Here is a 24,847-nt window from a genome sequence, read left to right on the forward strand (position 1 = left end):
CTTTCTCCATTTTACCCAAACATAGACTTGTATTTGCTGGTTAGAGCCGAGAGTCCTCTATAATCTGTTTGCTTTTCACACTAAGTGAGCTTTCCTTCTTCTTTTGTTCTCCCATTCTTGTGTCTTGGCTGTGTTGTCAGCTCATTGCCTCATTGCATCCCTCTATTCTGGTTTGCACACTTCATCTTCTGAGCAAACACTGTCAGCAACAACAATTAACAGCAGAGCAGAAAGGATTGAATACACACGTGCACATTAGTGTGTGCAATTTTGATCTATAATTCTGTGTAGTGTATTCTGTTTTTGTTATTATCTACTGACCTTGTGTAGAATGCCTCTGAGGATTTGGGATGGGAGGAGGGGGCTAGTTTTACAAGTGACTGATCTTTGACATCTTGCAGCGGGATTGAAAACACTCTTCTGCTCACTTAGGGAGGGAAAAAAACATTTCCAAGATTGAAAAATTTCCAAGATTGAAAAATTTCCAAGATTGAATGTGCAGAATTTGTGGAGTATATTTAGATTTTTCTTCCCATGTTTTTCTATTTTTAATTTTACCTATTTTTATAAGGGTTGGAAGTGCAGGATGACCTTTGCATAATAAGTAGATAGAGGTTTGGGAGGAAAAGGCTGCAACAACGATTCGCGTTGTAAGGGAATGTTTAAAATCTCCACAACATCTTGACCCACATTGCGACCCCTCTGACAAATGGTTATTGAGCTCCTTGTACATGTCAACTTTTTGAAAATAACAGTTATGCAAATAGCTTTATTATCGTGCTTTTTTTCCTCCCCTACAAATCTTAAGAATATTGTGCCTGCATATCCAAAACAGTTGATTTTTGTCTGCATTTAAAATCTCACCTCAAAAAGGTGAGAATTATAAATGTAGCATACAGCTGTCTGTTAAGTGTCTCCTTTGGTATAATTTTCTCACCTTACTTTATGCTGTAGCTTAATGGAGCCAGGCTTCTGTTGGGGTTATGTCTGGGAGGAAACTGAAGTATAGTCATAAAGCTCTAAGAAGAAACTCTGCAGTACTAGTCTAGAGGACTTCTAGAATGCCATCCTCCTTCTTCATATTACCTTCTTTTACTTTTCTCCCACCCCAGAATTCTATGGCTTTTTCTTTCATTCTGTGGGAAAGAAAAAGTGAAGGGAGCGGTGATGGGGGACGGAGAGGAGAGATATTTCAGTACAAAGGGGCATTTACATTTATTATCAGAAAGTAGCTTTATTTTGTATTCTGAATCTAAGGTTGCTTAGAATTCATTTATTAGGAATCTAGCTCTGGTAGGAGCGTTTAAGAATTTAGATGATATTTCAAAGTAAAAGTGGATGCTAGCATGTTTGATCTGAAGAGTAGAAGGAGATAAATGCTAATGTGATTCTTTTTTTACTTAATTATACGTTGCTTTATATATTTGATCAGTGGGTATTGATAGGTGGTCCTAAAATAGCTTTTGAGCAGATGTGGTATATGATAGAGCAAATGGCCTGTGTATTGACAATCTTTTCTATTTTCTCTGTTGTTTCATTCTAAAATAGGTGTACACAAGGGATTTAAGGGGAAATTAACACTTGAGTAAATGTCCTTTTCCTTAATATTGTTGACTGTGTCTATTAGCAATTTTCACTTGATTTGACAGTGGTACTTAAGGGTTAAGCTTACAGAGCTGATGCAACCCCTCCTTTTTTTCACCAGCAGTTTTCATTGGACAGTATTTCCATAGCAACAGTGAGATCAGTGAAACCTGAGTGTTTCATTGATTATTTTTCTCCTCTTCCTTTTTTAATCTATTCTCTTTTCACCACATTTTAGTGAGAAAGCGATTTTTTTTACAAACAGAGCTTATATTGATTTCTGTTCTGTAAATAATTAAAAGAGGGTAGAAAAATCTGCCCTTCATTTAAAAATTGAATGTTTCACTATGTATTTAAAAAGCGATTCAGGATTAGGAGGATGGATAACCATACCGGCTGTAGCTGATGTTCTCAAATATTCTTGCATTGTTTGCTGGTCTTCTAGGGAAAAGAATAATGTGGAACAGGACCTTAAGGAGAAAGAAGATACTATTAAACAGAGAACAAGTGAGGTTCAGGTAAGTGAACTGTAAAACTCATTATTCCATTTCTGATTTAGAAGGATTCATTTTAAATGTGTAGGGTCATTTACTGTGTGATGGTTGTATTGATGAGTAGGTCAAGGGAATACCTATTATTTATGTGATATAAATATTTATCTTTTGCAAAATGATTATTTTTCTCCTAATTCTGGCCTGCAAAGATTATACAGCATGAGAAAGCAATATTTTTCAACATAAATGCCTAGTTTTGAAAGTATTTTAAAGATAATATTTATCTGCATATTATATCCTTAAAGATAAGTTTGAATGACTTATGATATAAATACTATTATACCAATAAAATTAAATGAATGAGATCATCATCATCATCATCATCATCATCATCATCATCATCATCATGAAAATGCAATTTGCTTTTTCATGTATGTGAGATTTTGTTAGCCAGGAGACCTAGTATTTTAAAGGGTTGTCTCCCATAATTCTTGATAAGGTGGGAAATGATATGAAACAATTTAAAATAGCATTTTATAAATTGCTTAGTAGCCAGAATATCTTAAACTTCGGCATAAAGAGATTTAATTCATTTTCATTAAATACTGTGTTAAGTAGCTTCATTTTACAAATAGAAAAGACAATAAAACCTCAGTTTCTGATTGGGAAATAATACAAAAGAAATACTTCAAACATTAAAAATATAGAAAATTGGGCAGTGTTGCATTTAGAACAGTAAGCAATGCATGTGACCATGTTCCTGGGGCACTGTTTCTTGAGTGCGGCACCAGCACATACAGGAGGTTGGATGTCAAAGCACTGGTAGCAGTTGCCAGTAAGAGCTTATGGATGGGCATTTCTTAACATGTTACTTGTATGTTGAATTCTCTTGTCCTGATAGTTTTAAATGGGTGAAAGCTCTGAAATTGTTAGATCCGTTATTTTGTTTTGATGTAGCACATTCACCAGAGATTGTCTATCAGGTGGACTATGCTAGGGTGGGGAGAAAGATTTACTGAGGAATTGAGGAAGAAGCCAGAGAGAAATTTCTTGTTAGAAGTTGTTTTTTTATTATACTTATTATATATCCTGTGATTTTCCTAAAGGTGATGTGAAGCCAAGAGATCATCTCTAATATATTTCTCTTTGTGGTAGTGAGATATGGGATGGTTACTTCAGTTTTATTTTTGTGCAGTTTTTGAGCCTCTTAAGAAATGCAAAAGAGTCATAGATTTTAAGCTATTATTGCTGAAAATAGCTTAGGAGTGGAAGATGAAATAATCTACAAAGTTTTCTCAGGCTGAAGAGATAATGTTACTGATATAATATTGGACAGTTTCTAAATTTAGCCAGGTAGTGTTTCAAAGTACAGAGGTTTTTGCAATGGAGAATATTTTGTTATTTGTGTACATCTATCTATGGTTTTTCACTATTGCATCTTTTGAGGATATGAGTTTTAAATAGACTGTTTAGAAGAACACTAAAATTTACACTGTTCTCGTCAGGCTAAATGGGCTATCCTTGAATATTTGATTTTTTATTTTTACGGAAGTTTTATTTTCAGTCAAAATGTCATTGCTATATGCCTGTCTTTCTTTACTTAGTGGTGATGGTAAAGTATCTGTTAAACCTTAAGCTTTACTGAATCCAAAATGTGTACTTGGCAGAGGCAGTCTAAATTGTTGAATTTTTTGCATAAGGTGCTATAAATAAAAGGTATCTTGGAGCATGGTTAATACAGGCCAAGCTGCAATGGTTGAACATAAAAGCTCATTGAAAAAAAAAAAACATTGGATTAAAGCTTTGCATTAGTAGATTCATTAGTCATTCCACCCCAATATAGGTGTCTTTGTATTATCCATGGCAGTGAGACACTGGACTGAGGATGGCATGGAGAATTGACATCTACAAGTAATTAAAACTTTTCATTTTAGTTTTCTGAAGCACAAGACAACTTAGCAGAAGGTGGTAGGAAGTATAGTTCATTACCTATGTAGTTAACTCTGATTTACCCACTAGTGATGAGGCACTTACTAGGAATGATATGGATAATTAAAATCTGTAACTAACTCAAATTCCTAGTGCTTATTTTCTGATTTTTCTAGCAAAAGGCAGTTTACTAGAGCTATTAATAAATATCAGAATCAAAGAACTTCACTGCTTCTTTCTGACCTCACTTTTTAATGTAGGTGCTAGTAGGAAATGCCAAAATGAAGAAAGACATCAGCAGAGAAGTAATGGAATTTTGAACTATCAATAAGTGTCTGATGGAGGTAGAGAGTATAGTTCAGTGGTAGAGTGCCTGCTTGGTGTGTACATGATCCGGAATTCAGTCCCCAGTGCCTCCGCTAAGCGGGAAAATAAAAAGTGGCTGCCTAATCCAAACTTAGCTTTTCTGAGTGTTCTTGCTTTTCTCCATGTTTATAATCACCGGTAATGATTATATGAGTTTATATCTCGAGCACAGAAACCAGACTTTCAAGAAACCTTTTCAGATATGACCAAAGCAGCAAAACACTCGCTCTTTTCTATTAACTTACAGTTCAAGATTTTTTTTTCTTAAGAACAAATGAACAATTAACTTCAAATTTTACTTCATGAGATGATCACTGTTAATTCAAATGAGGTACACTGCTAGTTTGTTGACTTCTATGGAAAAATTAGGCCCAACATGATCTAAGAGAAGCAAGCTATGAAAGGACATTCTATCTCAAATGTTTATGGTTTGGGCTTTTTGTTGTTATGGGGAAAGGGTAGACCCACATTCTTTCCCACCTTAAGCTGCATATGTATAATTTTATTAAATTTTTTTGGAGTAACCAGCAAGGGTTTAGGAATTCATCCTGATATGTATGCTTTCTTCAGTTTTGCATATTTTATAGGAATGACTTGGTATCAGACAAACGTGAATTCAGTTCCTATTCTGTCTTTTGAAAGATTTATGGTCCTAAGTAAGAAATATAAGCATTCTACACATTAGATTTTCCTTCTGGGACATGGGATAATAAAAACACCAGAGTTTACTGTTAGAATAAAATGAGATAATGCAGGTAAGGTGCCTCAGAGTCATTGGCACAGGGTTAGAGTTCAGTGTAAGTTCTGAATAGTAGTATTATTCTATGTCTTGTCATCTTATCACTCTCCTTTCATCATCAAGCTTTCTTCTCTTACTGCTGTCTTCACATCAGGCTGTCTGCTTATTGGACTTACCAATTTGAAAATACCTTTTTTTTTTCTTAATGTGTTGCTATCACTTTAGCTACCAACCTGTTTTTCTCTATTTTTTGTTGCTTTGTGTGGCCCCTTTCTCCCTTCCTATCCTTTCAGTAACTCTATTTAGTTTCCTGTTCACCCATCCACTGTGCTTAATTTTTCTTCCCAGGACCAGGAATAATCTTAAGGCCAAATCCTTTGGTCTTTCCTGCATTGGTTACTGATTTCTTGGGTTGCACTCTCCTAGATATTCATATCCCCACCTCTCTGACCCTTTGCTTGTGCTGCCTTTGCCAGGGACTGATGGACACACTCTCTGCACCCACCCCTCTTCAGTTTTTTTTTTTATTCCCCCTGCCATCCATATACTGATGACTCACAAATATTTATCAAGCCCTTAATTCTCCTGAGTGCCAGGGTCACATCTCCAGTTAGGTACTTTGATGTTTATCATTTCAAAGTCAGCTTGTCAAAAAATGAGTCTCATCATGTTGAAAAAATATTGGCTTCAGGTTTTGAACTTTTCTATGTCAATGTTTTTCGTTCTCTGTGATGCCACCATTATCACCTAACATCTGAAATTTTGAAGTGGCATTAAAGTGCTTACTCCATATTCTTCTTGCCTTTCTTCCTAAACCAGTTTCAGTATTACCATTCTCAGATGTCATACCTCCTAAGTATATGAGAGGTAGGAAAAAAGATGAGATACAGACTTTCCTCTTGTACTACTTATTGTTTGATTGTCTGCTTCTGAATTAGGTGCCATGCACATCCTCTTTCTTATTCCCACCCTTACACCTTTTGTTGAAATCTACCGCTGCTTATGTGAATTCTACCCATGCCTTAAAGTCCAGCTCAAATGTCACCACTTTCTTTTTTTTTTTTTTTTAATTTTTTTATTATTGCATTATTTTAATTACTTTATTTGGGGGGGGAGGTAATTAGACTTATTTATTTTTAGAAGAGGTACTGGGAACCAAACCCAGGACATCATGCATCCTAGGCATGCACTCTACTACTTGAGCCATACCCTCCCCCCATCACCGCTTTCTTAAATTTTCCCTTCTCTGTCCCTTCAGTCTACACATCTGTCTTTCCTGTGTTGGAACTCCAAGAGGAGTGTGTATCCACTTAAATTGCACATCCAGTATGTTCCCTTGCTATGCTAGTTTGGTGTGTATGTATACAGATTCCAATATCTTCCAGCCTATATTGTGAGCTCCTTAAGCTTAGAAATTGTACCTTGGATCATATCTTTCATGATACATGATAGTATATTGCTAGATGCAGGTAAATTTAAGGAATGTGTTGACAATAGAAATGAATAAACTTCAATTTTATGCATGAAATTAAAAATAGGACAAGACACAGCCAGAAACCACGGGCAGAAATGATGGGAAGCACAGCTGATACCGTGAAGAGTCATACTTTTCCATATTGTTCCTACTACCTTCATGCTTTATCAGTAAAGATTTAGTAACTTATAGTAATCGCCTATTTAAAAAATTTTAATTCACTTAGTTGGTATTTTCCCTAGATGAAGAGGGATGACTTATTTTGGATGGAAATAAAATTAGATACATGAGCTCAACATTCTTTTCCTAGCGATAAAGCTCTTAGAACATGCTGAGAAGCATATGATTGGGAAATAAAGGCAGGCTGTTAGTGAGGTTTTCCAACACCCACCCTAGCTTAAAAGACTCCTTTTCTGGTCTTTGATTTAAACATCTTGCTCTATAGTTGATACTCCTTTATATTAAGAATATTCTGGGGGAGGTATAGCTCAAGTGGTAGAGTGAATGCTTAGCACGCACAAGGTCCTGGGTTTAATCCAGTACCCCCTCTAAAAAAAATGAACAAGTAAACCTAATTACCACCCCCCCAAAAAAGAATATTCGCATAACTTCCATTTTGAAAATTAGGCCAACATAATGAATGTACCGATTGTTTCCACTTTTGGATTAGTCTTTGGAGTGTTTTTTTACTCAGTTAAATAATTAGCATTTTCTGTAAGATTAACAAAATGCTTAGAGTTCCCCTTGTCTTCTTTAATAATTCTTTAAGTATGGGTATACTAGTATACACGTATGTACTGTATATATGCTTCGAGTTTTTTTTAAATGTTTTATTCATAAATTAGTGTCCTTTTTTATTTATCTTTTACTCTATATTTTATATGAAATAGTCCAAAAGTATTCATGTTTCATAGACTTACTTCTTTAGTTGTACAACTAACTTGGGTTGCTAAAATGAATTATTGTATTCTTAAGAATAGCTAAGAGTTTTTATATACTTGTTTAAATTTTATTTCCACTACCCGCCGTAGCACTTTGTGGAATGTGGAGGGACGGGGACAGGTTTCTCATTTTTAGTAATTTGTGTAATTTCTAGAAAATAGTACATTTTCCTTGAAATTTATTTTTAAATAAAGCCAACATCCCAGTTCAAGGATCCCTGCATTCCTGGATGAGGAGCCTTGGATGCAACTTGCTTTGGCATTTTTCTAAAACAAACTTTGGCAGTGTATTTCAGTGGTCTTATTCACTTCATTCTTGCCATTTTCCTTCCTTTTTTCTCGTTTAAGAGCATATCTTTGTTGTAGTGTAACAATCTGGGAGATACAAATTGCACAGTTGAAATAAAACACAATTTCCCAATCTTAATCGGCATAGGGTTTATGCAAGAAGTGTTCTTGGTGGTTTCAGTCATCCCTCTGAAAAATGTACACTACAGCCCAGCTCCTGACTCTTGACACACTTGTCCAAACATACTACTTCTCTCTCCAGGGCCTAATGGAGTCCCTTTTGGCCCCCAGGATCCCAGGAAGAGCAGTGCCCTTCTTCATAAGGTACTGACCATGGGGCTGACCAATTTGCCTCAACTGCTCAACCCAGTAACCTGGCAGGCTCCTGATTTGATCCATAAAGATACAATCTAATGCCCTGCAACTCAAAGGGTGGTTTGTGGACTGGTATTCACCTGTGAACTGTTTCTTACAAGTCATGCTTGCCATTTTCTGATTGCTGCTATCCTCCTTTTTTCTGTTGATGGCACAGGTGGGCAAGTGGAGTATGATCATGGAAAACTGAGTGTAACTAGGAAGGTATCGCAAATGTCTTTAGCCACTCACTTGGTGGGATAGCATTTGGTGGTGCCGATGTTGTGCACTCATTCAGGAAAGGATTTTCCCAGAGGGCTACCTTCAGGTTAAAAGAAAATTATCCTTGTTTAATCAAAGACACTGTTTGTTAAGAGCACTGTCACTGCCCTAGTCAAAGGTGGGAGGCAGGGAGGGAGAAGTACATCTGTTAACCTTCATGTAGTCTCAGGATAAGCAAATCCTTACCAAAAAAATAAAAGAGCCAACTATATCTGGATATTGAAGTTGCTGTGAAAATTGCATTGCAGGGGTGGTAGCCTTACCAAATAATTTTATAGTGAAATTTTTATCCTTGTTGGCATGTGTGTTTGCATCTGTTCATTTTGATTTTGTGCAGTTTTACTAGTTTTATGTTTGCTTACTGAAAAAGAAGACTTGTGTCTATGGATTAGCTTCAGAATTTTTTGTAGAGATCTTTTTAATATTTAGACATGGAGAAGCATTAATTATAATTGATTTTAATATGACCATCTGTCTAGCTTAAAATGTATCAGTAATGTGAGGTATTTGCTCAATAACCTTTCTCTTAACACCTGTACTTTTGTGTTACTGTGTGGATTTTTACAGCAGCTAAGAAGTGAGGTTGGGAAATTTGAGTGAATGTGTTTGCTCTTTGGAAGAGAAAGGGCAGGAATGAGTAAATATTGTATTGGCTTGTTTATTCCATTTCCTCTTGCATAAACCATCTCCTAAGAGTGTTTAAAGTGACTCACTAAAAATACTAGTTTTGAAAACTGGTTCATTTTATTAAAGGAAACCAGCATTGATCCTACTATTAGTAGTTCTTACATAAAAATTCAGTCAAAATATTTTTATGTTAGTATTAAGCCATGAGAGGTATGTGATTTTTAAAAAACTGCAAACTTGATACTTTTTTTTTTAATTGAAGTATAGTCAATTCACATATTATGTTAATTTTTGGTGTACAGCATAGTGTTTCATTTATACATATATATATATATTCCCTTTCATATTCTTTTTCTTTGTATTTTCTGATCATAAAAGTAATGAGTCCATAGTAATCTTATAAAATAAAGAAAAATACAAAAAGGAAGAAACCCACAAGTTCACATTCCAGGGATAACCACTGTTAACATTTTGCAATATTTTCTATGAATATGTGTACATGGCTTTATATTTATTTGTGATCATACCATGTATGCCTTTGTATTCAGCTTTTGAAAATTAACATTATGTCCTGGATGTTTTCTTATATTACGTGACCCTTTTAAGGTAAATTTTATTTTCCTTAATTGGATTTATAATAAAAGTAGAGACATCAAAATTACATCTGTTTGTAAAGACTAGGTATTATTAGAGATGTGAAGTCCAATATTTTTCTTTGGGGCTTGGGAAAGGGTAGCAGATTAGACTAGAATATTTGAAGATGGGAATAAGTAACCCATATTCCCAAATAAGTAGGGAATAGATATTTTTCCTATTCCCATCTCTCTGAACATTTTTAATTAAAGGAAAAGAGAAAAAAAATTTCCCAAGATTCTTAAAAAATGTTTCTGGGCCAGCATATCATTATATATAAACAGTATAATAATTTCATGAACAAGATATTGACAGTGGATTGTTTTCCCAAATATAAAATAACTTTAGACTGCAAGTGGCATTTTTTTAAGACACTTTATAATTGAATTATGAGAATGTTTCAAATCACAGTAGTTTTTCAAGCTACTGGGTTAAAGTGAAGCTGTTATTCTGCCATCCTGAAGAGTAAGAATAGTATATAGTATAATGTTAAAAAAATAAAAACGTAAATTTGAAAACAAAAGAAGCGTATATGCCACAGTGATATGCTAAAACAGTAAAAATTATTTCCATATGATGGAAAATTTAAATGTCAAATCAGTCTTGGTTTGTAGACTACAAATATTGAATCAGTATAGGAATTTAGATATTATTTTAATTTAACAAAAAGCATTTATTATAGGTCAGTTTATGTCTAGTTTTAATATTTAGCTATAGTTTAAATGCAGAGTGAAGCTTTTCACAGTATGTTGAAAGAACATAAAATCCTTTCTGTTAGCCTCAGGCACATTTCCCAATAGTTCTTCCCAGAAACTAGAACCCTTGTGGTAGTTACAAATAATTGTCTAATTAATCTTCTGAAATATACAAGGCTTTGTAATAGATTGTGGAACCTCAGAGAAAGGTGAGGCATCAGTTCCCTCCTTTAGCAGTTTATTATTGTAGTACAGTGTAGTAAGTGTGATCATAGAGGTTAGGTACAAACTGCTATAAGAGTACAAGTGAAGGCAGTGAAAAAGAATGCAACAATGAATATATGTATGTTCATGTATAACTGAAAAATTGTGCTCCACACTGGAAATTGACACAACATTGTAAAATGACTATAACTGAATAAAAAAAAAAAAGAGGACAGGTGAAGGAAGCTCAAGGTGGGTCAGAGAAGATTAAATTTGCCTTAAAGAATGAAAAGTGAGCTTCCAGATAGTAATGGTGTAGAAGGGCATTCAGAACAGAGCAAGTGGCTTAGGAAAGGCACAGGGACATTGAAGTATATTGTATATTAGGGAAAGAAGAGGATCTATTGAGGGTGGGGCCCAGGTGAAGATGAGGAAAAGAGGGTAGGAGAAGAGGAAGGATAACATGGGGCCCAGCATTGGAGGTTCTAATGTATCTTGTAGCCTGTTTTACTTTATCCTATAGGTAAGAGAGAATGATCATATATTTTTGGAATAGCAGAGTGATTTCAAAAACCTTCTTTTCAGAGAGAAAACTCTAAGAAAGTTGGACGTTTGGAATAGGAGGAAACAAAGGCAGAAAAAACAATCATGAATCAAGGGAAAAACAATGAAAACTAGCATATATTTATTGAGAGCCAGTGCCAGGTGCATATCTAAAACTGTATCTCCATTTTGAGTATGGGTTGGTTAACAGTGTGGGCGTGGTTAAAAATTTAGGCATGAGAAGAAGTTTAAGCATACTGGTAAATTGATGATAAAGTACTAGCAGAGCTCACCATTATAAATCTATAATCACCTAGACTCGTGGAATGTTAGTTCAAGAAGAATTTTTCATGATCATCCATTGTGTTGAACCTTTTATGGGAATTTTTAAAGAAAGAAGCATGATAGAAGTTGCATTTTTAATCAATTGGTTGATAAAATATAAGATAAAAAGCACTTATTTAAAGCATTGTTCAGTTTTATTTAATCACAGAAGCATCTGCATATATTTGAAAAACTGTGGCACACATGTATGAGAGACATTTAGTCTACAGACAGTATATAGCATAGTGATTAAGAGCTCAAACTGGAATCAGAACCTAGTTTGAATACATCACTTGCTAACTGTAACTTTTAACAATTACTTGCCCATCTGTGCGTCAGTTTTTTTATGTGTAAAATGTGAATGATAATAGTACCTATCTCGTAGATTTGTCATATATGTTATAAATGAGTTAATATATGTAAAGATCCTGTAACAGTACTTAGCACATTGTAAGGACTATTGAAAGTGTTTGCTATCATGATGATGATTCTATCTTGAATAAATCATGCAATAATTCAGAATCTTCTGATAAGTTTTTCTTCCTATTGTTTTTAGGTTCTTGTTTTGATGAATGATCATTGGGATCTTTGAATAGTATGTTATTTAAAAGATTTTGTTACTTTTAGAAATTTGTATTCACAATTTTACTTCACTGTCTTTGAGGTCTCTGCCCACCTCCTGGGGACACATGCCTTAGAGTTGTCAATCCATTCTTCTTTCTCACCTGTGGTTCCTGGAGAGAATCAAGTCCCAATTTCCTATGGACTCCTTTATATGTAGTGAATTAACCTCTCTCCCATACATCTGCAGTGGTACTAGTAATTTAACATTATTCAGAGAATTGGGAAAGTAGTCACTCAAATGATTTTCCCACGCTTGGGTTGAGGATCCCCAGTTGTCACAGGATATGTAAATCAGGCCATCCTGGCTGCTGAGTTTCATGACAATGACAATGGCAGTGGTTGCTTTCATCTATCATTCCAAGTTTCCCTTGTATTTTTTTAAAAATAGGCTTTATTTTTTAGAGCAATTTTCTGTTCACAGAAAAATTAAGCAGAAGGTACAGAGATTTCCCATTGTATTTTTAAAATCTCTGTATCCTTTATCATTAAGCATAAGGTCTCTGGTACATAGATGAATAAATAAATATAGCATTTTCAAAATGGTTAATTTTTTTGTTTGTTTTAAGAAATTCTTTCCTACACTGAGATCTATATTTTCTTCTCTACTTTTCACATTTAGGTCTGTTATATACCTGGAATTAATTTTTCTGTTTGGTGGAGTTTAGAGACTTACTGTAATTTTTGTTCTTCTTGCCATGTGGGTATGCCCAGCATTATTTACTAAACATTAAGTTCTTTTTTCCTCCAGTCAGTTTTAATGTTATGTCTTCTCATCATTTTTTCTGTCTTGTCTAGATTGTGTCTAAATTCTCTTTTCTGTTCCTTTGATCTATTTGTCTGTTCTTTCATCAAACAAAACTGTCTTAATTATTTTGACTTTCCAGTAATTCATAGTATCTTGTAGGGTAAGTCCTTTTACATTTTATAACAGTTTTTTTTTTCTTTGTTCTTCTAAATATGTTTTAGAATCAGCTTGTCAGGCTCCTTGAAAAATCTTGTTAGGATTGTCATTGGAGTATATAGATTAATTAGGAGAGAACTGACATATTTATGGTGTCATTTGCCATTCACTAAATAATTATGAAGTACCTCTTATATACTGGGAACTGGAAATACAGCAGTGAACAAAATTCACAAATAGCCCTAGACTCTCTGGCTTACATTCTAGTGATAGGAAATAGACTATAAAGTAAGATAAATTATATGCTCTATTACTTATAGTAGCCAAAATATGGGAGCAATCTAAATGTCCATCAAATGTATATCCATACAATGGATAAAAAAGATTAAAAAGGAACAGACTACTTATAAATGCAATAATATGGATGAATCTCAAAAATATTATGCTAGGTTTAAGAAGCCAGACACAATAGACTATATATTGTATGATTCTGTTTATGTGAAATGACTATGAAAGATAAAATTATAGCAACAGAAGGCAGATAATTGGTTGCTTGGGGCTTGAAGTGGGAATGAAGATTGACTCCACAAGAATCCTTCATGAAACTTTTTAGATGATGGAATGTTAATAAAACCGGATTGTGGTGGTTGTTGCACAACTGTATATATTTACTAACACTTACTGAATTGTATACTTACAATGGGCATATTTTATAGTATGTATAAATTATACCTCATAAATCTATTTATTTTATGCCAGCTCATTTGAAATTTGAAAACATGCAAAGTCACAAAGAAGCCAGTCATAAAAAACTGCATTTTTTATGATTCTATTCATATGAAATATCCAGAGTAGACAAAGCTATAGAAATAGAAAGTAGATTGGTGGTTGCCTGGGGCTGGGGTGATTGGGAGGGAAATAGAGTGTGACTTGCTAATGGGTATGGGGTTTCTTTTTGGGGTGATTAAAATGTTCTAAAATTGTTGTCATAGTTGTACAACTCTATAAATATACTAGAGACCATTGAATTGTACACTTTAAATGGATGAATTATATGGTACATGAATTATCTCAATAAAGCCATTCTATAGAATAAATAAAATTATATGTATGTGCAGGAGAATTAGGGGAGGGAGGTGGCGGTGGGTGGTGGTGAGGAACGCCTCACTGAGAAGTGAACAGTTGAACAAAGCCTTGAAAGAGATGAGGGATTGAGGTATGTGGATACCTAGAGGAAGAACTTTCTAGGAGGAAAGGATAATCAGTGAAAGATCCTGAGAAGGGAGCATATCTGGTATGTTTGAGGAACAGCAGTGAGGCCAGTGTGGCTGAAATAGAGCGAGCAAGGGGAAGAGCAGTAGGAAATGAAGCTGGAGATGGGACCATGTAGGGCCATAATAAAGACTTCAGTTTTTACAGTTAAGTAAGATGGGGAGTCAGTGCAGAGCTTTGAGTAGTGACAATCATCTGACACAGGTTTTTAACAGTGGCTGCTATGCTGAAAATAAGCTGAAATGTAGCATGGGTGGAAGCAGGGAAACCAGGTAAAAGGCAGAAATCCAGGAGAGAGAGAAAAGGGACTTGGACCAAGGTTGAAGGAAACTGCAGCCAGTTTTTAAATGTATTTTGAGGGAAGAAGCAACAAGATTTGCTGACAGATTGGAGATGAGATGTGAGAGAAAGAGAAGAGTCAAAGAAGATGCTGTATTTTTTGGCCAGAGAAACTGAGAGGGGGAAGATTGATGATAAAATAGGTTTGGGGGAGGTGGGGTAGAATGTCAGGAGTTCTGTTTTTGATGTTAGAGAAGCCCATTAGACATTTAAGGGTGGAACTGAGTTAGCAAATTGGATTTCTAAATCTGGAGTCTAGGGAAGAAGTCCTCAACTAAAGATTGTATCTAAAGCTAGGAGTCCTCCAATCCACCAACAGAGTATACTTAATAAGACAAACTTCATCTTCACCTAAAATAAGCTTTTAAAAATGGTTAACCTTCCCCTGCCTCCAAAGAAAATAAATATGTTAACTTTCTTGTATTTCAGGATCTTCAAGATGAAGTTCAAAGAGAGAATACTAATCTGCAAAAACTACAGGCCCAGAAACAGCAAGTACAGGAACTCCTTGATGGGCTAGATGAGCAGAAAGCCCAGCTGGAGGAGCAGCTGAAGGAAGTCAGAAAGAAATGTGCTGAGGAGGCCCAGCTGGTAAAGTCTGGCTGTTTACTGCTGCCTGTGTCTATACCTTAGTTGCTTTTGCTGCTTAACATGGAAACACTCTCTGCTCCTTGTTGTTGTTATTTTTGTTAAGTGGAAATCTAGTCAACAGTTTGGGCACATGAGAAGATGGGGCATGGTGCATCCAGAAATTACAAGGGAAATAGGACACTTCATATATTATTTTTCCAGTTTTAGTTGGAAGTATGGTACCTCGGCCTTCAACTCTCCTCTGGCAGTCCCCTGGTTGCCCGTTTCTACCAGAAATATCCATCAGAAAACACCAAAATAGTAAACTAAACAAATAAACATACTGCATTATGGAGCACTTTAATGACATCTCTTTTTAATCCCCCTTTCTTCTTATTCACCTCCATATTATAGATCTCATCGCTGAAAGCTGAATTAACTAGTCAAGAGTCTCAGATCTCCACTTACGAAGAAGAGCTGGCCAAAGCTAGGGAAGAACTGAGTCGCTTACAGCAAGAAACAGCAGAGTTGGAGGAGAGTGTGGAGTCAGGGAAGGCCCAGCTGGGACCTCTTCAGCAGCACCTACAAGATTCACAGCAGGAAATCAGTTCAGTAAGTCTTTGTGGCAGCAAGAAATACACTCAAATGGGCCCTCATATTTCCTTTTAGTAAATCATGCTTTCTCAACTTCTGCTGCTTCCCCCTCTGCCTACTTTATTACTCATTTTCAGTCACTTTATACAAATAGGTTTCTTGTCACTTGTCATAAAACTATCATACATCTTGTACATCTGATGGTTATCACTGGAGTCGTGGTTAAGAGTGCGGGATTTGTAGTGAGATGGTTTAGGTTAAAGTGCTGGCTCTATCACTTAACTGCCTGGATCATCTTAGTATCTAATTCCTCATCTTTAAAACTGGAGAATTAACAGTACCCCTACCTCCTAGGGCTGCTGTAAGGATTAAAATAAGGCAAAACCAGTGAGACATTTTAGCATAGTGTTTGGTAAATAAGTGCTCAGTAGGTGTTACTTATTTTTACAAGTAATAACCCAGTGTCTTCCATTTGGGTATTCTAATCTTAAAATCAATTTTGCTCATTTGTAAACATTTATTTTTTATAATTAGGAAGTTGTTCTTTATCTAGATAATTATGCAGTATTGTAGTGGGTCCAGAATATAGATCCTTTGCTTTGCTATTTCTTGACTTCCCTAAATGGAGAATATTTTATAGAATGATGGTAGGATGGTTAGATGTGCCTAGAGATCATGTATCCCATTCCTTTTATTTTGAATTTGAACAAACTGAAGCCAAGGAAGTCTATGGGTTATATAGACTTCAAAAGAGCCACAGTGTAGAATCCAGATCTTCTAAAACCTAGTCAGTTATGACTTCCCCTTGATATGCTTCCTTCTCCACTCTTGTCTGGCAGGGAATACCTGCTCACTCATCTTGAAAGACATAGGTTAACCTTTTATTTCTCTGTGGCATTTTCTGAACCCTGCCTTTATTGGACATTGTACTTCTGTTATAGCAATAGTGACATTTCCCCCTAGCACATTTGTTTATCTGTCTGTCTTCCTCAGTAGACAGAGCTTTTTGGTCTAAAAACATACATTTTTTTCACATACCATTTAGCACAGTTCTTGTCCCAGTGTCAGTACCAATAAACAGGTAGGAAACCCAAAAGAAAGATACCCTAGTGGGAATGATACCAGATGAATGGGCAGTTTTTGAGTTTTTAAAAAAACTGTTTTTTGAAAGTATACTTTATAGACCATAAAATTCACCAGTTTTAAGGATACAGTTAAGTGATTTGCAGTAAATTTAGAGTTGTTCAAACAACACAGTCCAGTTTCAGAACATTTCCATCACTCCCAAAAGATCCTTGTGCCCATTTGTAGTCTGTACCCACTTCTACCCCTAGGTAACTGCTAATCTCCTTTCTGCGTCTATAGATTTGCCTTTTCTGCGCATTTCATACAGAGGAAGTCAAACACCGTAGTCTTTCTTGTGTGATTTCTTTCACTTAGCATAGTATTTTTGAGGTTCATCCATGTTGTAGCATGTATCAATATATTCCATTTTATGTTTATAAAGTATTTTGTTGATTCATTCACCAGTTAATGGGCATTTGGATTCTTTTAAATTGTTGACTGTTGTGAATAATGCTGCTATGAATTTGTATTTGCATCTAATTGTATGTGGACATATGTTTTTATTTCTCTTGGGTATGAACTTGTTGGTTATATTGTAAAGTTATGTTTAACTTTTTTTTAAACTTTAAATTGCCAAACTGTTTTCCAAATTGGCTGTACCATTTTACACTCCCCCTAGCAATATATGAGGGCTCCAGTTTCTCCACATTCTCACCAACACTTTTATTGTCTGTGTTGTTTTTTTTTTTTAAAACAGGAAAGAAAGAAAAAAAATTTTATTGTCTGTTTTTTGATTATAGTCATTCCAGTAGGTGTCAAGTGGTATTTCGTAGTTTTTAATTTGCACTTCTCTAATGATTAGTGATGTTGATCATCTTTTTACGTGCTTATTCATTTGTATATCCTCTTGGATGAAATGTCTAAGTCTTTTGCCCATTTTTTAAATTGGGTTGTTTGTATTATTATTATTAAATTACAAGGATTTTTAAACATATATGTATTCTGGAGATAAGTCCTTTATCAGATTTTTTTTAATTGTAGTCACGTTACCAGATATTTGTTTTGCAAATAATTTCTCCCTGTCTCTGGCTTGTCTTTCATTTTCTTTTCTTTGACTTTTTGGAAAGGAGATTGCCTTCAAAGGAAGGAGCATAGATGAGAAAAGTAGAAAGGACTCTGAATATTATAAATTACCAGAGAGAAAATAAAAGTGTTTTTGAGAAAGGAAACTAGTCTCAGTAAGCTGTACTACCAAGTGTCCAGAATAAATTTGGTATCTGTGGAAGGAATTAGATCCTTGTATCTGATCTCCAAACCTGAAGATTAAGCATACCAGTTTCTTACACTTGACTCAGTGCTGGTATGTCTTTCCCACAGAGGGCAGTATATTCCCATGGGTCTATAAAAATGAAAATTCAGTTGTAAATTAGCGTGAGACTTTTATTGCTCTCTAAAAGTTAACTAGAGCTTTTCTGGAAAAAAGAATAACTGAAGAAAATTTTTCTGACTTGTTGAATTTTTATTTTTACTTCTTATCATGTATTTGCAAGAAAAAAGCAAAGACCCTTTGACCTTAACTCTATTAACTGACTTATACAATATATACTTTTTATCTAGGTATTTCTGGCATTCTGAATGTTTATTGCACTTTTCTTGCACAGTTTGTAAAGAACTTGTGTTAGTTGTATGATTTTTCCCCCCCTATATCCTCTAAGTTTACATAGAGAGTAAGGAAGAATGGCTTAGCGACAGATACATGGAAGGGCCAGATACACAGAAAAGCCTAGTTTTGTTCAAGATTCTATTGGTTGTCTCAGAAATAACTATAAGGAACAAACTGTCCTAAATAGGACTCTTTGTTAGGCAAATATTTCATTCTACTGCTTCATCTGTATGATGGATATTATTTTAGTATTAAGTTTGTGAATTTTAGACTACAAGATAGTGGGCATTAAAATTGATTTTAATGGTCATGATAAATGTTTTAATTGAAGTAAAAGAGGATAGGAAATATCAGCATGCATTATAAGTAATAAGGATAATTATTACTTCATGAAACTTGTTTCTCCACTGTATGTGCTTATATGTATGTGTGTATAATTATATATATGATATATGCATCTATATGTGTGTTTATGTGTGTATATATATATACACACAGACATGTCCAAATATATACATACATATTTACTGGGTCAGGGTGTAAAATCTATTTCTTTCTATGGATTAAAGTTTAAAAAAAAAAGTTTATAAGCTACTGCTCTAAGCACTAGGAGTATACAAGACATATGCTGTGTGTTACAAATGTGTAGAATTTTTGGATTGTTAGTTTAAATTCAAAATACAATGCAATTTTGTGGATATATGTGCTTGCTGATGCCCACTGTTTAAATTTATAAGCACAATACTTGTGTTTTTCAGTGCGCATGTAGTAAGCACTTAGAGTGTGCATCATTGTGCTATATATTGGAGATACAAAGTTGATAACAAAAGTTGTGGTCTGTATGCTCAAAGGGCTCAAGTCTAACTTTTTAAAGATAGAGTGAATTAGGGGAAAGGGAACTGGAAAACTTAATTTCTGTAATAGTGAGAAATGCAGTGTGCTAAGCACTTTTACACACATTGTCCATTATTTACATAGACTTTACTTTTTACAGAGTTCTTTCAAATGTATCTTTTGCTTCAGTTAATAGTCATCTTTGAAGATAGTTCATACTACTTTTATGGATTAAGAAATGGAGGCTTGGAGAGATTACTTTGACTAAGATCACCTAACTAGAAGGTGATCGAGCCAGATTTACATCTGTTTCCCAATCCAATATAGTGTTCTTTCCCTAGGTTATGACCCTGAAAAGACCTTTGTTAAATGACAGATTCCAAATTGAGCAACTTAAGAACCTTATGGGGAATATTAGGTGAATAAGATTAGGGAACAGAGCCTTGATTTATGAAATGTCAGAAGATAGTTTTTATATTTGCTAAAAATAAAAAATACAATATGCTAGTAAATAAAGAGGATTGTACTGTGATTAAAATATATTTTTTATGAAAAATGGGAAATATTCAGTAAAATTCCATTTATTATTCCTTTTCAATGGATACATTTTTTGATTCTGCCTTCCCAATTTGAGTTATTTGTAAATTTGTTTTTCTTTATTATAGATGTTGGTATAAATAAGCACTTTTTTCCTGCTTCTGATCCTCAACATTTTATATATATACATATATATAGTACAGTTCATTGCATACCACTTTTTTTGTCCCACTGTTATCCCAGGTGTATAAAGTCACTTTGATACTGGGATCAAAAAAAACTTGAGTGTCCTTTATGTTTCATATAGCTTAATGGAGACTACTTGTTAGGGCTCTAGGCCATTAATAAGTAATGCCAGAGCCTAGGACACCTTTGCTCCCTCCTCTCTGTCCCAATAGGAGTATGGATGGTTCCAGTCTTGTGTGCTCTCCCTCAACCTTCTTCAGCTCTTCTAAAGCTTCATCACAAAATCTTCTCTTGCTCTGTCACTTTGCTATCTTTTTCCAAATATTCTGACCCCTTTTCTAACTATATCCTAAAGGACTGCCAATTTGCAGATATTTGAATTAAAATTCTTGGAGCTTTCAGAGATGTACAAAAGCAAATTTATATGTACTGGAATTTTAAGAGGAGAACTTCCTGGGATGGATTGCTGAAATCTTTTCTCTAAGGCATGCTGCATTCCCTGAGGATTCTTCTTAATGGAAGCAAATTTACCCTTGACCAAGTCTAATAAGCATATAGCTATTTTTACATAGCATATCTTTCTAGTAATAAATTCTGCTGTATATTTCTACTTTGTGTTGACAGATGCAAATGAAGCTGATGGAAATGAAAGAGCTGGAAAGTCATAATAGTCAGTTAAATTGGTGCAGTAGCCCACATAGCATTCTTGTAAATGGCGCTACAGATTATTGCAGCCTCAGCACCAGCAGCAGTGAAACAGCCAATCTTAATGAGCATGCTGAAGGCCAGGGCAACCTGGAGTCTGAGCCCATACACCAGGAATCTCCAGTGAGTTGAATAGTTCCTTAACAGTTTCATCATCAACTTCAGAGAAATAAATTGATTCAGAGCAAAGTTTTGTTGACATCACATCTAATATAAATATGTGGCCTTGCCTCATCTGAGACAGTAGAGGTTTTTTTAAGAGGCAGAGAGTGGGTTCTAACAGTTTTAACTAGTGTAAAAATATAATTTTAACTGATTTATTTGTTAGCATGTTTTCAAAACAGTAGTTCTATAAATAGTAGCTTTTTAAAATAGTTTTTAAGTACTTTCACCCAAAGCTGCAAGTAATTCTTTTTTTCATAACGTTGAGAACATTTATTCACCAGTTACTTTAGAGAGCACCAACTACATGCAAGAGTGCTGCTATGTTATGTGAGAGCTACAGAAACAAAAAACCTTTATTAACCCTGTCTTCAAGCAGCACACAGTCTAGTCATGTAACACTGTGTTAGAAAGCTGTGGTAAAGTAAGCATAGGATATTCAGATAGGACAGCTTGGAGGAGGCTCAGAGAAGATGTTGTAGGGAAAACTTTACAAGTGACCTTTGACGTGAGAAGGGGTTAAGCAAAGGAGAAGGTGGTACATTCCTGGCAGAGAAAACAGCATTAGCATAGGTATGAAATGGGAGAAAACATGCTGCACAGGGTCATAAGTTTCCCGAGGATATTTTTTTTGATGGTGGGGAATGTATTGGTAGGAAATGAGGCTCTCTCTTAGGGGGTTACCTGCATTATCTCTGGTGCTTTATGAAAATACGGATTTTGATACAGTCTGTGCCCCACTCCAAATTTGTTGAACTAAAGTTTCTGGGTTGGAGCCAAGTACATATATTTTAAAAATAAATTGCATGGGTAGTTATGATGGGTACCTGGGTAAAAATGACCACTTTTAGGTCAGAAAAGGCTAGAGAGTAAGAAATTTGGATTCATCTTGAAACATTGGGGAATTTATCTTACTCCAGTGAGTAGCCATTGAAAAATTTTTAAGCAAGAAACCAGAGGATTGAGTTTACCTTTTAGAAAATGTGGATAGTGGGTTTGAAGAGTGGGATGGACACATAGAGGTATTTTAAGAGACTGTTGGAGTGGTCTGTGTGAGAGTTGTTGTAACCTAGATTTAACTGGTAACAGGAAGGATGATGAGGAAAATACAAATGTGAGCGATATTAAGGAAGTAAAAATAACGGGTTTGATTTTATTTAGATAGTGCAGTCTTGGATATATTATACAATATTATTTTAAGCACAAAATGCAAATTACTAGATTATCTTTCAAAGATACTGGGTGGTATGAAACGGAGATTGCCCCTGCCACTTCTTCAGCCTTATTATCTACTGATCTAAATCCAGAAAGCAGTGGGAAGCAAAGGACTTTTAACCGGAAGGGTCATGATCATATTCACATTTTAGATCTATTGTTTCGGCTACTATAAGAAGGATAGATTGGAAAGACACATATTGGAGTAATCTGGACCAGAGGGAAGGATTTGAGAAAGAGGTAGGAAGTAGTCTCAGCAAGATTTGGAATCTAGCTGGGGGATGACCAAAGGAAAGTAGTTAAGGAAGACCTGAAGTTTTCTGGCCTCAAGTAACTTTGATGCTTGGTGATACCATTTTCCTAAGGAAGATTATAGGAGAAGTCATTCAGTGAATATGTTCTGCTTGTCTTCTAAATTTTTTTAGGAATTTTTGGCTATTCTTTGTCAGTTTCCTCTGCCAATTAAAAAATACATTGTTAGTCCATGTACAATTAATGTTTTATAGGCAAGAAGTAGTCCTGAAATACCACCTTCTGGTGTGACTGATGAAAATGAAGTGGTGACTGCAGCTGTTAATGAAAAAGTTTGTCCTGAATTTAATAGTGCCAGACATTCAAAAGAGGTAAAAATAACTTTATATGTAAATGTTCTTACCACTGGCTTCCTAGGATGGGTTATACACTCGTTTAGGCTAAGGAAAGAGAAAAATGTGTTAAGTGGACTTTATGACCACAGAAATATTTATTATGTTACCATCAGTTGATTTTTTCAAATGTGTTATTTTATTTTAAAATATTTCCTTTTAAAACTTTGGTTCCTAAAACATTTTTTTTAATTTGAAATTATTTTTAGGAAGATCCATTTAATGTAGAATCAAGTTCACTGACAAATCCAGTTGCAGATTCAAACTTGGATTTTTTCCAGTCTGATCCTTTTGTTGGCAGTAAGTACTCTTATTTTTATATTATACATACAATTTTAATTTTTTATTTTAATATGTGAACTATGTCAGAATTAGGGCTTCAGCTTTGAGAGCCTACTCTTTATAACCAAAGTAGAAGTGAGAATGAGGTCTTATATGCTCAGATTTTAGTATTGTCCTCTTCAGGCAACTACATTCTAGAGCTAAAGCCTTTAGTTATGTCTTAGATGAGCCCCTGATTAAGAGTATGTTTCTTCTTCAGAATAGGGACCAAAAGGAAAAGAGGAGATTGGGCACTCTTAAGTCAACCAGCAGTTATTTACCAAAAGTGCCAACACCATGCTTTTAAAACAGTGCAAGTTGTAGTAGTTTGTAGTCCAATCCCTGCCTTTAAGGTGCCTTCAGTTTTACTGAAGAAACATTTAAGTTTAATAAATTGTCTGATGTCAGTGGAAGCTACATTAAATGCCACTTGTGTCAAAGCTCTTTTTGCTTTTTATTTATTTCCACACTCACCTTGTGGAACTGTTAGGTCAGTTTGTACCAGTTTTAAAGTTGGGAAGCTGAGGCACATAAATAGAGTAACTTGCTTAGAGTCATGGCAGAGAGCCTGGATGCTGAAACTCTTCTTTTAAAAAATCTTTATTGATAAATATAAAGTGTTAAAAGATATATAAATTGAGTATTTAAAGTGTACAATTAAATGGTCTGAGTACATTCACAGAGTTGTAAAATTCTCACTAAAATCTAATTTTGGAACATTTTTTATCACCTCCTTAAAGCAACTCCATACTCTTTGAAAGTCAGTTCTCATTCTCCCAACCCTCAACTCTAGGCAACCACTAGTCTACTTTCTGTCTCTGTAGATTTGCATATTTATGGAATTATACAATGTGTGGTTTGTGTGTGTGTGTTTGGCTTCTTTCATTTAGCCTAATATTTTTCAAGGGGCACTCATGTTATGGTATATTTCAATATTTCATTCCTTTTTTTGATGAATATTATTACATTGGGTGGATATACCACATTTTACTTATTCATTGGTTGATGGACATTGGGTTGTTTTCACTTTTTTGGCTGTTACGAATAATGCTGCTGTGAACATTTATGTACAAGCTTTTGTGTAGATATTTTCATTTCTCTGGATTTCAGGTATCAGATCATACAGTAATGTTTAATCATTTGAGGAACTGCCAGACTGTTCTCTGAAGTGTCTGTACCATTATGCATTCCCACCAGCAATGTATGTGGGTTGCAATTTCTCTGTATCTTTGCCAACACTTGTTACTTCCTATCCTTTTGATTATAGCCGTCCTAGTGAGTGTCAGGTGGCTTCTTATTTGGGTTTTATTTTGTATTTTCTTAATGATTAATTTGTTGAACATCTTTGTATGTGCTTATTGGCCATTTGCATATCTTCTTTGGAGAAATGTATATTCAAATCATTTGCCCATTTTTTTAACTGGGTTGATTGTCTTTTTTTGTTGACTTGTGAGAGTTCTTTACATATTCTGAATATAAATTCCTTATCAAACATGATTGCAAGTATTTTCTTGTATTCAGTGTTGTCTTAATTTTGATGAAGTCTAATTTACTTTTTTTCACTCAAGCTTTTGATGTTGTATCTAAGGTCCAAAGTCATGAAGAGTTATTCTTATGTGTTCTTCTAAGAGTTTTATTAGCTTTAGATGTTACATTTAGGTATTTGATCTGTTTTGAATTAATTCTGTATATAGTGTGAGATGGGGGGGTCCTGTTTTATTCTTTTGCATGTGGATAT

The 24,847-nt window shown here is 34.8% G+C and overlaps 1 protein-coding gene across 4 annotated transcripts in view; it reads left to right on the forward strand.

Moving 5' to 3' along the window:
• Positions 1-24,847, forward strand: part of EPS15 (epidermal growth factor receptor pathway substrate 15) — a 123,051-nt gene that overhangs the window by 69,158 nt on the left and 29,046 nt on the right. For 3 of the 4 annotated variants that reach the window (XM_074376500.1, XM_074376501.1, XM_074376503.1), the window contains exons 13-18: positions 2,030-2,102; positions 15,043-15,204; positions 15,598-15,795; positions 20,687-20,890; positions 22,651-22,767; positions 22,998-23,088. In XM_074376500.1, the coding sequence (XP_074232601.1) occupies positions 2,030-2,102; positions 15,043-15,204; positions 15,598-15,795; positions 20,687-20,890; positions 22,651-22,767; positions 22,998-23,088 (845 nt within the window). The remainder of the gene's footprint in view (positions 1-2,029; positions 2,103-15,042; positions 15,205-15,597; positions 15,796-20,686; positions 20,891-22,650; positions 22,768-22,997; positions 23,089-24,847) is intronic. The other variant, XM_074376502.1, reaches the window with a different exon arrangement.

This window comes from Camelus bactrianus, chromosome 13 (genome assembly GCF_048773025.1).
Source record: "Camelus bactrianus isolate YW-2024 breed Bactrian camel chromosome 13, ASM4877302v1, whole genome shotgun sequence".
Lineage (NCBI taxonomy): Eukaryota > Metazoa > Chordata > Mammalia > Artiodactyla > Camelidae > Camelus > Camelus bactrianus.